The sequence below is a fragment of the Podarcis liolepis genome (assembly GCF_965112155.1).
Source record: "Podarcis liolepis genome assembly, chromosome: 2".
NCBI classification, from domain to species: Eukaryota; Metazoa; Chordata; class Lepidosauria; order Squamata; family Lacertidae; genus Podarcis; species Podarcis liolepis.
Genome location: NC_139555.1, coordinates 29,861,458 through 29,875,085, shown reverse-complemented (window position 1 = coordinate 29,875,085; position 13,628 = coordinate 29,861,458). Strand labels below are relative to the sequence as shown.

The 13,628-nt window shown below is 42.2% G+C and overlaps 1 protein-coding gene across 2 annotated transcripts in view; it reads left to right on the top strand.

Annotated features, from left to right (window-relative positions):
* The window catches only part of LOC310700372 (E3 ubiquitin-protein ligase RNF213-like), a 90,252-nt gene that overhangs the window by 46,606 nt on the left and 30,018 nt on the right, over positions 1-13,628 (top strand). For both annotated transcript variants that reach the window (XM_083489727.1, XM_083489726.1), the window contains 10 exons: positions 481-674; positions 845-997; positions 3,423-7,019; positions 8,231-8,367; positions 8,941-9,036; positions 9,348-9,466; positions 10,271-10,399; positions 10,524-10,603; positions 12,332-12,479; positions 13,028-13,163. In XM_083489727.1, the coding sequence (XP_083345853.1) occupies positions 481-674; positions 845-997; positions 3,423-7,019; positions 8,231-8,367; positions 8,941-9,036; positions 9,348-9,466; positions 10,271-10,399; positions 10,524-10,603; positions 12,332-12,479; positions 13,028-13,163 (4,789 nt within the window). The remainder of the gene's footprint in view (positions 1-480; positions 675-844; positions 998-3,422; positions 7,020-8,230; positions 8,368-8,940; positions 9,037-9,347; positions 9,467-10,270; positions 10,400-10,523; positions 10,604-12,331; positions 12,480-13,027; positions 13,164-13,628) is intronic.

Below are 13,628 nucleotides of genomic sequence, written 5' to 3'. Positions count from 1 at the left end.
ACATGGTCTGTTGTTTTTCCTTCTGTGATGCTCCTTCAGCTTGTGACTGGAAAGATCAGCACAGGAATAATGAGGGGCAAGGGGCACATTAAACAGCAGGCTCAGTGCCTGTCTAAAAGAGTAGTTATACTTGAACAGTATTTCAGCCTGCTGTTTAGTGTTTTTGTCCCAAGCTTAGACATAAATGTTGGAAGGAATAGTACCTCTTTTTACAGAGATGATTCCAAGATGAAAACCAGAGGTTACAGTGCAGGTGGCGGCAGCTGTGACTGGTACATTATGGGATAAACAGTTAGTACAGCTCTAGCTGAAGACTGTATCCAAGTGTTTATTGGATCAGTTTCTCTCCCTCACCCAGATTCTTCCTACTTGTTGCTCAGCAGAAGCCCAGACTATTGAGTGCTCTCAGTTTCAAACCAATCCATTGTGTGCCTGCTGTGCCCATTAATAACTCAGATATGTTTTTATTATTAACAATAGGAAAATCTCTCTATGTAAAGAGGCTGCAAGAGAAAATGGAAGCAAAACTGCATCACTCTGAAGTGCCATTAAAAACTATTAGGTTGATAGACCCCCACGTGGATGAAGGGAAAGTGCTGAAGTCTCTTCTCCCATTCCTGCACCATAAGTACCAGAAACAGCCTATGATATTTCATTTTGATATCACTTCTTCAGTGAGTATACCATGGTTTTGGCAGAACTTTGTCTCCTTACCCTACCCCTCACTAAATAAAGTTGGTTGTTATTGGTTGGTTGGGTTTTTTTTTTAACTAAACAACTCAATGAGGAGGAAAATTTCATTTTTCTTTTTAAAATTACGTACTACATTTCTGTATTTTCCTAGGTTCATTCTGGAATTCCAGAATTTCTGTTCAAGCTCTTAGTTTTACAGTACCTGGCAGATATACATGGGAAACTCTGGCTGCGGAAACAGTGTCATTTGTATGTCGTAGAAATTCTTCAAACATCTTCATCACCAAGAAAACAAACTAGATCTGTAAGTACCTATGGGTATTTAACTACTGTGTCCTTAATTGCTAGTTGTTGTTTAGTCGTTTAGTCGTGTCCGACTCTTTGTGACCCCATGGACCAGAGCACGCCAGGCACGCCTGTCTTCCATTGCCTCCCGCAGTTTGGTCAAACTCATGCTGGTAGCTTCGAGAACACTGTCCAACCATCTCATCTTCTGTCATCCCCTTCTCCTTGTGCCCTCCATCTTTCCCAACATCAGGGTCTTTTCCAGGGAGTCTTTTCTTCTCATGAGGTGGCCAAAGTATTGGAGCCTCAGCTTCACGATCTGTCCTTCCAGTGAGCACTCAGGGCTGATTTCCTTCAGAATGGATAGGTTTGATCTTCTTGCAGTCCATGGGACTCTCAAGAGTCTCCTCCAACACGATAATTTAAAAGCATCAATTCTTTGGCGATCAGCCTTCTTTATGGTCCAGCTCTCACTTCCATACATCACTACTGGGAAAACAATGGCTTTAACTATACGGACCTTTGTTGGCAAGGTGATGTCTCTGCTTTTTAAGATGCTGTCTAGGTTTGTCATTGCTTTTCTCCCAAGAAACAGGTGTCTTTTCATTTCGTGGCTGCTGTCACCATTTGCAGTGATCATGGAGCCCAAGAAAGTAAAATCTCTGCCTCCATTTCTTCCCCTTCTGTTTGCCAGGAGGTGATGGGCCCAGTGGCCATGATCTCTGTTTTTTTGATGTTGAGCTTCAGACCATATTTTGCTCTCCTCTTTCACCCTCATTAAAAGGTTCTTTAATTCCTCCTCACTTTCTGCCATCAAGGTTGTGTCATCTGCATATCTGAGGTTGTTGATATATTTTCCGTCAATCTTAATTCCATTTTGGGATTCATCCAGTCCAGCCTTTCGCATGATGAATTCTGCATATAAGTTAAATAAGCAGGGAGACAATATACATCCTTGTTGTACTCCTTTCCCAATTTTGAACCAATCAGTTGTTTCATACCCAGTTCTAATTGTAGCTTCTTGTCCCACATAGAGATTTCTCAGGAGACAGATGAGGTGATCAGGCACTCCTATTTCTTTAAGAATTTGCCATAGTTTGCTGTGGTTGACACAGTCAAAGGCTTTTGCAGAGTCAATGAAGCAGAAGTAGATGTCTTTCTGGAACTCTCTAGCTTTCTCCATAATCCAGCGCATGTTTGCAATTTGGTCTCTGGTTCCTCTGCCCCTTCGAAATCCAGCTTGCACTTCTGGGAGTTCTCGGTCCACATACTGCTTAAGCCTGCCTTGTAGAATTTTAAGCATAACCTTGCTAATGTGTGAAATGAGTGCAATTGTGCGGTAGTTGGAGCATTCTTTGGCATTGCCCAGTGGTTTTTCCTACTTTCTTCAGTTTAAGCTTGAATTTTGCTATAAGAAGCTGATGACCTGAGCCACAGTCAGCTCCAGGTCTTGTTTTTGCTGACTGTATAGAGCTTCTCCATCTTTGGCTGCAGAGAATATAATCAATCTGATTTCGATGCTGCCTATCTGGTGATGTCCATGTGTAGAGTCGTCTCTTGTGTTGTTGGGAAAGAGTGTTTGTGATGACCAGCTTGTTCTCTTGGCAGAACTCTATTAACCTTTGCCCAGCTTCGTTTTGAATTCCAAACTGGCCCTTGCCAGTTGTTCCTTTTATCTCTTGATTCCCTACTTTAGCATTCCAATCCCCTATAATGAGAAGAACATCCTTCTTTGGTGTCATTTCTATAAGGTGTTGTAAGTCTTCATAGAATTGGTCAATTTCAGTTTCTTCAGCCCCAGTAGTTGGTGCATAAACTTTGATTACTATGATGTTAAAAGGCCTGCCTTGGATTCGTATCGAGATCATTCTATCATTTTTGAGATTGCATCTCAGTACAGCTTTCGCCACTCTTGTGTTGACTATGAGGGCCACTCCATTTCTTTTACGGGATTCTTGCCCACAGTAGTAGATTTGATGGTCATCCAAGCTGAATTCGCCCATTCCCGTCCATTTTATTTCACTGGTGCCCAGGATGTCAGTATTTATTCTTGCCATCTCATTTTTGATCACATCCAACTTACCAAGGTTCATGGTTCTTACATGGTACTTTGCTAGTGCACCACTGAAAAACCCTATTGCAAAGCTCCCATTTTTAATGAGTTTAATGATTTCTAACATAATCATGTATTTATGGAATGTTGATATTAAAATTGTATGTGTGCTAAGATAACTGATATTTGTTTAATTATCCAGGAAAATAGAATGAATGAGAAGCAGTATTAACTTGTCAGTTTAAAAGTTTAAAAGCTGTGGAAAAGTTACCAAAACCAATAAATAAATAAATGAGTGACCAAGATGTGTGATATTGGGATAACCTTTCCCTTCTTTCTTTCTCTTTCTCTCCCTCTCTCTCTCTCTCTCTCTCTCTCTTTTTAAACAAAGTATTTTCCAGGATTGAAGTACAACTTCATGGATGTGTTCCCCAAAGTAACCTGCAGATCTCCCAAGGAAGTCCTAGAAATGAACATGCAGAGGAATCTGTCCTATGATTGCTCAGACCCAGGTATAGATCAGGAAGTGTTCCGTAGCGAAGCCTTTCAGAGACCCTACCAGTACTTGAGAAGATCTAGCAGAGGAGATTGCCTTGACACATTCCAGTATGAAAAAGGCTCTGTTGAAGGGACACCAGCAGAGTGCCTGCAGATGCTCCTGATCCACTGTGGAGTGATAGATCCTTCCTGGTCAGAACTGAGAAACTTTGCTTGGTTTTTGAACCTTCAACTGAGAAATTGTGAAACATCGGTGTTCTGTAATGCTGATTTTGTCAACGACACTTTACATGGCTTCAAAAATTTCGTGGTCACATTTATGATTTTAATGGCAAAGGATTTTGCTACACCATCTCTAAACATTTCTGATGAAAGCCCTGGGAATCAGTTTTTTGACATGGAAGGAGCCACAGAAGAAGATCTTGCTCCATTTCGTATTCGGAAGAAGTGGGAGTCAGAACCCCACCCATATATATTTTTCAATGCGGATTCTGTATCTATGACATTCATTGGCTTTCATCTCCAACCCAGTGCTAATGGTGGTATTGATGCCATCAATCCCTTGAATGGGAGTGTCATCAAGAGAAATGTAATGACAGCTCAGCTATACCAGGGATTGTGCCTTCAGAGAGTTCCATTCAACATTAATTTTGATGCACTGCCCAGACATGACAAAATTGAGAAACTTTGCATGGTTTTAGGAATACAGTGGCCAATTGATCCTGATGATACGTATGAGCTCACAACAGACAATATGCTAAAGATCCTTGCCATTGAAATGCGATTCAGGTGTGGTATCCCTGTTGTCCTCATGGGAGAAACTGGCTGTGGAAAAACCAGGCTAATAAAATTCCTGTGCGAACTACGTAGGAGCGGTGCTGATGCCGATAACATGAAGCTTGTCAAGGTCCATGGAGGCACCACAGCAGATGCAATCTATGCTAAAGTCAGGGAAGCAGAAGACATTGCTATTGACAATAAACAACAATACCAGTTTGACACCATCCTGTTTTTTGATGAAGCCAACACCACTGAAGCTGTCAGCAGCATCAAGGAAGTCTTGTGTGATCGTACAGTTAAAGGAGAGCCTTTGGTCCACAACTCAGGTCTGCAAATCATAGCTGCATGCAATCCTTATCGCAAGCATACAGGGGAAATGATTCAGCGCTTGGAATCGGCTGGCTTAGGCTACCGTGTCAAAGCACAGGAGACCAAGGAAAAGCTTGGCTCCATTCCTCTTAGGCAGCTGGTATACCGTGTCCATGCGCTCCCTCCTAGCATGATCCCTCTAGTGTGGGATTTCGGACAGTTGAACAACGTTACTGAAAAACTCTATATACAGCAGATTGTGCAAAGACTTACTAGGTCAATACCAATGTCTGACGTTGAACTCCAGTTAATAACAGATGTGCTTTTTGGGTCTCAGACGTATATGAGGCAAAGGAATGATGAATGCAGCTTTATCAGCCTCAGAGATGTGGAACGCTGCGTGGAAGTCTTCAAGTGGTTCCACAGCCACAGTGAACTACTAATGAAACATCTGGAGAAGCAAGTTGCAGAGAGGAAGGCAGCTAAAGGTTTTGTCCAGCGAGACCCAGTACTTTGGTCCTTGGTTCTTTCAGTGGGTGTTTGCTACCATGCTTCCCTCGAAAGGAAAAGGGAGTACCGAAGAGTTATCAGCACCATCCTTCCAGAGCCATATGATGATGAAAAGGGAATCCTTGAAGAAATTGGCTTAGTTCAGGATCTCTTCTTGAGTGACCTACCTCTGAGGGAAACGATCGCCAAGAACTTGGCACTGAAGGAAAATGTTTTTATGATGGTTATCTGCATTGAACTTAAAATCCCCTTGTTTCTCATTGGCAAGCCTGGCAGTTCCAAATCTCTTGCCAAAACGATTGTGGCCGATGCCATGCAAGGCCAAGCTGCATATACTGAGCTTTATAAAGAACTGAAGCAAATCCATTTGGTGTCCTTTCAGTGCAGCCCACACTCTACGCCTGAGGGAATCATCAACACTTTCAAGCATTGTGCTCGCTTCCAAGAAGGAAAGAACCTAAAGGAGTATGTCTCTGTGGTGGTGTTAGATGAAATTGGCTTGGCTGAAGACTCCCCCAAAATGCCTCTGAAGACCCTTCACCCGCTCTTGGAAGATGGCTGTGTTGATGATGATCCACTCCCTCATAAAAAAGTTGGCTTCATTGGGATCTCTAACTGGGCGCTGGATCCAGCTAAGATGAATCGAGGCATCTTTGTATCCCGTGGAGAACCAAACAAGAAGGAACTCATAGAAAGCGCAAAGGGTATCTGCTCTTCAGAACGCTCCGTCCTGCACAAAGTTGACCGTTTCTTTCCCATCTTTGCAAGTGCTTATGAGGAAATTTGCAAGACCCAAGGCAAGGAGTTCTTTGGGTTGCGTGATTATTACAGTCTCATAAAAATGGTGTTTGCTTTAACAAAAAAACTGAAAAGAGAGCCAGCTTCCCGTGAACTAGCAGAGATAGTTCTCCGTAATTTTAGTGGTAAAGAAGGTGTTGAGGCCTTGAACATTTTTATGTGTAGGTTCTCGGATAAAGGAGATGTCATCCGTGAGGACATTGGTACAATTGATCTAGTTCAGCAGAACATTTACAGTGACTATGAGGATGGTGAATGCCGTTACCTGCTGGTGTTGACGGAAAATTATGCAGCCCTCCAGATCCTGCAGCAGGCTTTTTTCAAAGGTACACAGCAGCCAGAAATTATTTTTGGTTCCAGTTTTCCCAAAGACCAGGAATACACCCAGATCTGCAGAAACATCAACCGAGTGAAGATCTGTATGGAGACAGGGCAGATGGTCATTCTTCTCAACCTGCAGAATCTGTATGAAAGCCTCTATGATGCCCTCAATCAGTATTACGTTCAACTTGCTGGTCAAAAGTATGTTGACTTGGGTTTGGGGACCCATCGAGTGAAATGCAGAGTGCACCCTAAGTTCCGTTTGATTGTCATTGAGGAGAAAGAGGTGGTCTACAAACATTTCCCCATCCCGTTGATCAACAGGCTTGAAAAGCACTACCTAGACATCAATACTGTGTTGGACAGGAGGCAAAGAGACACTGTGGAAGAATTGAAGAAATGGGTGAACAGCTTCACAACAGTTGAAACAGAAAAATACTTTTTGGGCCAGCAGAAATATACCCCTTCTGATGTCTTTGTTGGCTACCATCCTGACACCTGTGCCTCAGTTGTCTTGCAGGTGACAGAGAAGCTGAAAATGGATGCTTCCCCTCAGGAACTGATGCAAAAAGTACAAGAAGAAGCCAAGTTGGTCCTGTTAAACTGTGCAACGCCCGATTCTGTAGTCCGCCTTGGTGATTCACGGCTGGGTTCCTTTCTGGCAGATGACTTGGCCAAGGTATACTTTCAGCAGCAACATCACACTTCGCTTGCAGAGTTCCTTCGTGCTTGCCTTGAGACAGAGTCTAGGGGTCACACAACCTTTATTGAGGTGAGTTCTGAAATACTCCTTTGTTCTTTTTTTAATACATTAGGAATTTTGCTCTCCTGAGATGGCATTAGAACTTTAATAATTCTGGACTACACATGGGAGCATATGGATCAGAAAATATATTTCTCTTCACCTTGGTGATCATTATTCTATATTGTCAGAAAATGTTAAGTCAAAAGTCTGGTCTAAGCTGTATTTTACTGGTTGTACAAAGGTTTAAGATATTCCTCATGGGTAAAAGTGAAGCAGCCATTACCAGCCGTACCTTCATTAAATTGTCCATCAAGCAGTATTTACAGCAAGGTAAAATGTAGCTACTGGTCCAGTTCAGGTGTAATGGCGATATACGGTTTGTAAAGAGAATGTGCTACAGCAAGCCTTGGGCTTGTGTGTGAAGGAGTAGGGAAGAGAATGCAAATGTAAAGCATACTGTAGATGCCTCTCATAACAGCAAACCAAGTTGTATTGTTTTATTTGATCGTATTCAATATGAAACAGTGAATATCTTGCTATCCGCTTCGCCATGGGTGTTCCATGTGCCAGAAACATTTTGAAATTAAAAGTTCAAACAGCAGATACAGGTGGCAGGTGATACAGGTGGCAGGTGATTTTGCTTTTTTGGCAACTCAGATGCCAACATTCTTGGTGTCTCATATGTGGCCAGAGATCTAGAGAATCTAAATAAGATCTGTTTTGCCCATGTTTGTTGGTGGAATGATTTCCTAGTGCTTCCTTTGGCAGTGGAAAGACTGTCCAAGAAATTAGCAATGTCTAGACTGCTTAAGTCAGGGTAAAAAGGAAGGCATCTAAATACTACTCGGCAGATTATACCTTTTCCTTCAAACAGCAGTTTCATTTCTTTTTTCCTCTCTGCCTCCCTTTTAATTTTATTTTCATTCCCATCAGATCTAATAGAATTTTGTTGTCAAATAGGTGTAGTAGCTGACAACCAAGTTTTTGGGATTTGTTCTGACAGAAATGTTGGGTTCTTGATTGCTGTCAGCATCACTCAGATCCTAAGAGCAACTCAAGGGCCTCCTTAGTGTATGTGGTGCTGGTGGGGCTAACCTTAATTTTATTGGACGTGAGACTACCATGCCATATTGCTTCATTTTGTTTCAAAAGGGTTTGCTGTGTGCAGTTGTGCAAAAATCTTAAAAGGCTTTGTACATCTCTGACAGAGAAATCTCGTATTTTTCTTTACGTTTCAGGTTACAACTTTCTCTAGACTCTTGACTGCGGCAGACACAGAGACTTTGAAGACAGAACTATTGGACAATGTAGGCATTCCAAAAGTTCTTTTCTTGCAACAGTTTGACACAGAACATTCCTTTTTGAAAGAAATTCGGTGAGTGGCTTGCGTTTCTCAGTCCACTTGGTTTGTAGACCACATTGAAGATGACAGTAACAGAATTTTTGAGTGAAACAGATGGGTAGAGAATAAGCATGGGCTTGTGGTAGCATTTAAGGTTATGTTATAGATTCAGATTGTTGGGATAGATGGAAGATGATATTTATTTCTCTATCACCCACCCTTCACCCTAAGGTGCCGTGGTGTGTGACAATATTAAAAACAACATATAGTCATAAAAAGTGGGGCCTAAAAATATACAAGAGTTGGGTCTTCAGCATTGTCTGGAAGCTGTAGAATGAAGGTACCAGACACACATCTGTGGGGAGGGAGTTCATAGCTTAGGGGCAGCCACAGATAATGTCCTTTCCCAGGCTACCACCACCACCCCAAACCTACCAAGAGGACCCCCTCTGCCAGTCTCAGCACCTGAGATGGTCTATAGAGAAGGAGGTGGTCTTTCAGATATTTGAAGTCTGGGTACCGTACTGTTGTGTGTGATGATCCACTCTGTGCCTGAAATACAGTACCCTTTTAACCATTCTTGTGACATCTGTTGTTTTCTCCCAGGAATTCTCTTTCTGTTGGGCCTGGAACTAAAATACTGATTATTCAGACTGACTTTGAAAATGGATCTCTCAGTGCCCAGATTGTTGCCTCAGCCAAGTATGTTGTATAGCATGTGTTGTATTTTCCAGCTTCTTTATTAGAGCAGCATTGAATTCATGGCTAACAGTTACCACAGTCTTTTTCAAGGTCTACCCTTTTCAAGGTCTAGTAAAACACTTGAGGAAAGTGTGAGGGAAGACAAGCTTTTGTGTGAAGCTATATGAACATAGTGAACGTTTAAAGCTTGGTGTTAGGATGGGGTGGAGAAGTAAGCCTTGTAAGTGTTGCTATAATGAGATGTGATTAGGCAGCAGCGTCCTCTGTACTGCCGCTTGAAATTGCCGACAAGTGTTTCCTTTCCCTTACAGATACTCAGCTGTTAATGAAATTAACAAAATAGATCTGTGTGAAGCCTCAGTGTTTGTGCTCTTCATCACTAAGCTATCTCGCATTGAAGGAGGAAGTTCCTATGTGGGATTTCATGGAGGTAGGACTGCACGACTGGTGCAGTGTGATGTAGAATAAATATGAGGTTTTCAGTGAGTTTGGAGTGCTGTTGCAACTCTGAATAAATACCTGATATCGGCGCAAATAGAGAAGAAAATAGGGCTATTTTGTGAAGTATCAAATTGAGGTCCAAATTGAATCTTGTGGTCAGGACACTTCTCTAATAAATGCAATATTTGCTGTCTTTTGCTTTCTTTTGAAAACAATACAAAGAGAGCAGACGGAGTTAAAAGATGCCCATACTGTGAATACCTTTTGATGAAGGATGGTATATAAGTCTAATAAATAAGAAATCAGTATTATTAAGCTTCTAGGTAGTTAGGCTCATCCTTATCTGTCCTGCACTGGATTTTTCTTTTTTCTTTTTTTAGATCATCATCATTTTTTATTTGTATGCTGCCTTTGCACAGTTAAAAAAACAATTCTCAAGGCGGCTTACAGTGTAACAAGATTTACATAATTAAAAAAGTCATAAACAATAAATAAACCACATTAAAAAATACACAACCAAATGGGAAACAATTTCCACATAAATCAAAATCTAAAACTAAGAATACAGCATGAATATCACAGTTTAAAATGACATAGGTAAAAAATAACAGCAATTTAAACAAAACAAAACGGAGCCCTCTCTGCCTAGCAGCAGCAGCAGCAGCGGTCCTTTATAGAGCCCATCGGGCCCCGTCCTGGGCCAGGTGGTGAGTGGCAGGACTGGGGCCCTCAGGTGCTGAGCCATGATAACTTCATGACAGCAGTCACTGAAAGTATTTCTGTCTATTGCTAGGAATGTGGCAGTCTGTGCACATTGATGATCTAAGGAGATCCAAGGATATGGTTTCTGATGTAACTTCCCTGAGGAACATAACCCTCAGCCAGCTGTTTTATGAAGATACAGGGAAGTCTGCACAAAAACGTGAGTGTAAGAATTTCAATAAGTGATGTAGCATTAACTTCTGACAACTTGGACTCATTCCCGGTGTCCTTAATTTTATCAGTAAGCAAATTTCAACCCATGCAATCTTCTGTATTATTTGCAGCTGTGATTATGGCAAAGGAAGAAGAACAAGATGAGGAGATGGATGTGGTATCAGCAGCACCCAAAACAGAAAGATTGGCTGTAAGTTTCAATGTATCTCACTTTAATTATTTTATTTGGCTACCTTTGAAAACAGAGAGTGCTTCCCCCCTCCCCTTATTCATGCTGAGGACAAATCATAAAAATCCCAGAGGTATGATTGTACTTGTTCTCTGTTATGGTTTCCCCTCCATCCCCCCCAAATTGTATGGGAGCCTTCATATTCCCAAATTTTCTCAGGTGTAGTGAGGAAACATTTAATAAGCATGGATTATGCTTCCTCATACCAGAGGTTGGGTTCCTTTCCCTGTTTTCCTGGGCTTCAGCCCTTCTCCCGTCTGCTCTGCTATCTTTGCATGTTTTCTGCCCCCACCTCCCAGCCTTCTTTGCCTTTTTTCTTGCTCCCCTTATTGTCCATTTCTGCTCTCTCACCTGTACATTGTTTCTGTGGCTTTCCTGAACAAACAGGCAGATCTGTAGTAAAAATGACCACCCATGTTAGAATGGTGAAAACCTAAGGGGTGGGAATTCTGGCTGCTGCTGCTGCCATGGAGTCTCCAAAAGCAAGTCTCTCCAGAACATGTGTTCCTCTGAGCACAGGGATCGCTCTGGCCTACCATTCCAATTGATCCCTAAGGGAAAGTCTTCCTCATCACAGAGGAACAGGTTGGCTACCTCCAAACTCTAGACACCCCTTCTAGACACTAAACAATTAGTTAGGGCCCATTTCAGTCAGCTTCCATCTCTGGGCTTCTACTGAGCCTCTCAGAGACAGTGGTGAATGGTATCGCCTCAAGGGCCTCTTCTCTCCCTAAGAACTAACACACCTTGTGATCATCCTCTGAGGTCCTTCTCTGTGTGTCTCCTCCATGAGAGGTCTGGAGGGTAGCAACATGAGAGCAGGCCTTTTCTGCAGTGCCCCCCCCATTTGTGGAATGCTCTCCCCAGGGAGGCTTGCCTGGCACCTTTGTTACATACAGTATATTTAGGTACTGGGCAAAAACATTCCTCTTCTCCTAGGCCTTTGGCTTATTAGCTAATTTATGGCCTTTTAAATTGTCTGTGTTTGGGTGGGGGCAGGTTATTGTTTCTGTTTGCTACTATGTTATGTGTTGTAAACAGCCCTGTGATCCTCGGATGAAGGGCAGTATAGACATTTAATGAATAAATAATCACAAAGTCTGCAGGCGTCCCTTGTTAGCACTGAGAGTAAGCCCAGCATTTTCCTGGTGGCCGTCATTTTGTTAGCTTCACTATCATCTGTTTACCAGAACATTACAGGAGCTCCTTTTTAGTGTCTCCATGCTTCTGTACTCAATTCTTGCTCTCCCCTCTGCTCCCAGCACTAAGCCTATTATTGGACTGATAAAACATAGATCCCATGCTGGTTCTTGTCTTAAACACTCCAAAGAGATCAAGGACACCAATTATCGCAAGTGGAGTAGATCTCCAATGCAGGAAGTGGGTTCTTCTCACTTCTCCACCATAACAAAACAAGTACTTATTGGTTTTTGTTAATAGGACCTTGCTGTGCTATCCCTTTTCCTTGCTTTTATGACTGCTCTTCTCCAGGCAGATAAATATGCTGATTCCTGGCTGCAGGGGAGATCTTGTATCTTTGTCTCCTGTATTGGCCAGCAAGCAAGAGAGTCATTACAGGCAGAAAGCTCTTGTTTACATCAGTTCCCTTTTTCAGAGAAGAAATGTGCACCAGGTTAGTCTGTGTTGCTTCACAATATTAATAGACTCTTTTTCTCTACTCCTGGAAAGCCCAAAATCTTGGACACCACCGTTCTTCTGAGGAGCTGCGTGCAAAGTGCTGTGGGGATGCTAAGAGACCCAAATGAGAGTTCCAGCCGCAGCACTAGGAGGATTGAAATTCTCCTTAGCCTTCTTTCTGAGGAAAATGATTTGGAAGGTATGAATGACTAGGAGCATTTTGTTTTGTACAGTGGTACCTTTTGGTTATGGGCCAAGATGTGGCAATAAGGCAAAATCATATCAGTTAAAGCTTTTAGTGCTTCCATCTTTCCAAGATAACAGCTGTAGTTTACTGTCACCTAGTCTAGTTTCTAAACACCAGTGCAGCACATCTGCAACCTCTCCTACTTCATGCTGAGCATTCTGTAGATTCAGCCTACTCGAAACTCTTCACTCATCCCCAGATGACGACTCGCAACAATTTTATATAGATAATACAGGGTGAGTCTTTTAAAAGAGGCCCCATGGAACATGTGTACACTGTATCCATGGGGCCTCTTTTAAAGGACTCACCCTGTATATTTGTAATTTTATAGCTGACAGTCAAGCACTGCAGAAGATTGTGAAACCTTAAGTGGTGTTGATGATAAAATTGGACTAAATTAGCTATCGGTCCAATAGAAATAGATACCTTTTGTTTTGTCTTCAACTCTTGAAATCTAGCCTTAAGGAATACCAGTTAGCACACTTTCTGCTATTTTTCAGCTTCCTTCCTGAAGATAACAAAGAATCGTCTCTTAACCCTTTTGAGAAAGCAAGAGGAGAACTCTTACATCATGAAAGAGTGGGTGCTTCGGGAGGCATCAAACCTCAATGCCCTCCAAGAAGCGGGAACTTTCAGGTATACACATTAGTTGAAAATAGTCGTATTTCAGCAGTCTAAAAATATAGGTCAGTATCTAAAGAGTACACCTCTCTTAAGATGGTTCCATGCACTCAGAGGAATTATAAATTTATTGTTCCAGCTGTGGCCCCACAAGGTACATTTGATACTTCTCCAGAGGGTCCCCTTGAGCTTTGGGAACTTTTCAGATGGGTTTAAGGGCCGCAGAATCAAGGTGGTGTTAAGAGTTTGGTAAATATATTGCAGTGGTATGCAGAGCGAAATAATCTAGTAAAACAGCTGGTTGAAAGGAGAAATAAAACAAGGTTTATTAGTCATGACAAAGTCATTCTGAGTACAGGCTTTAAAGGTAAAGGGACCCCTGACCATTAGGTCCAGTCACAAATGACTCTGGGGTTGCGCGCTCATCTCGCTTTATTGGCCGAGGGAGCTGGCGTACAGCTTCCAGGTCATGTGGCCAGC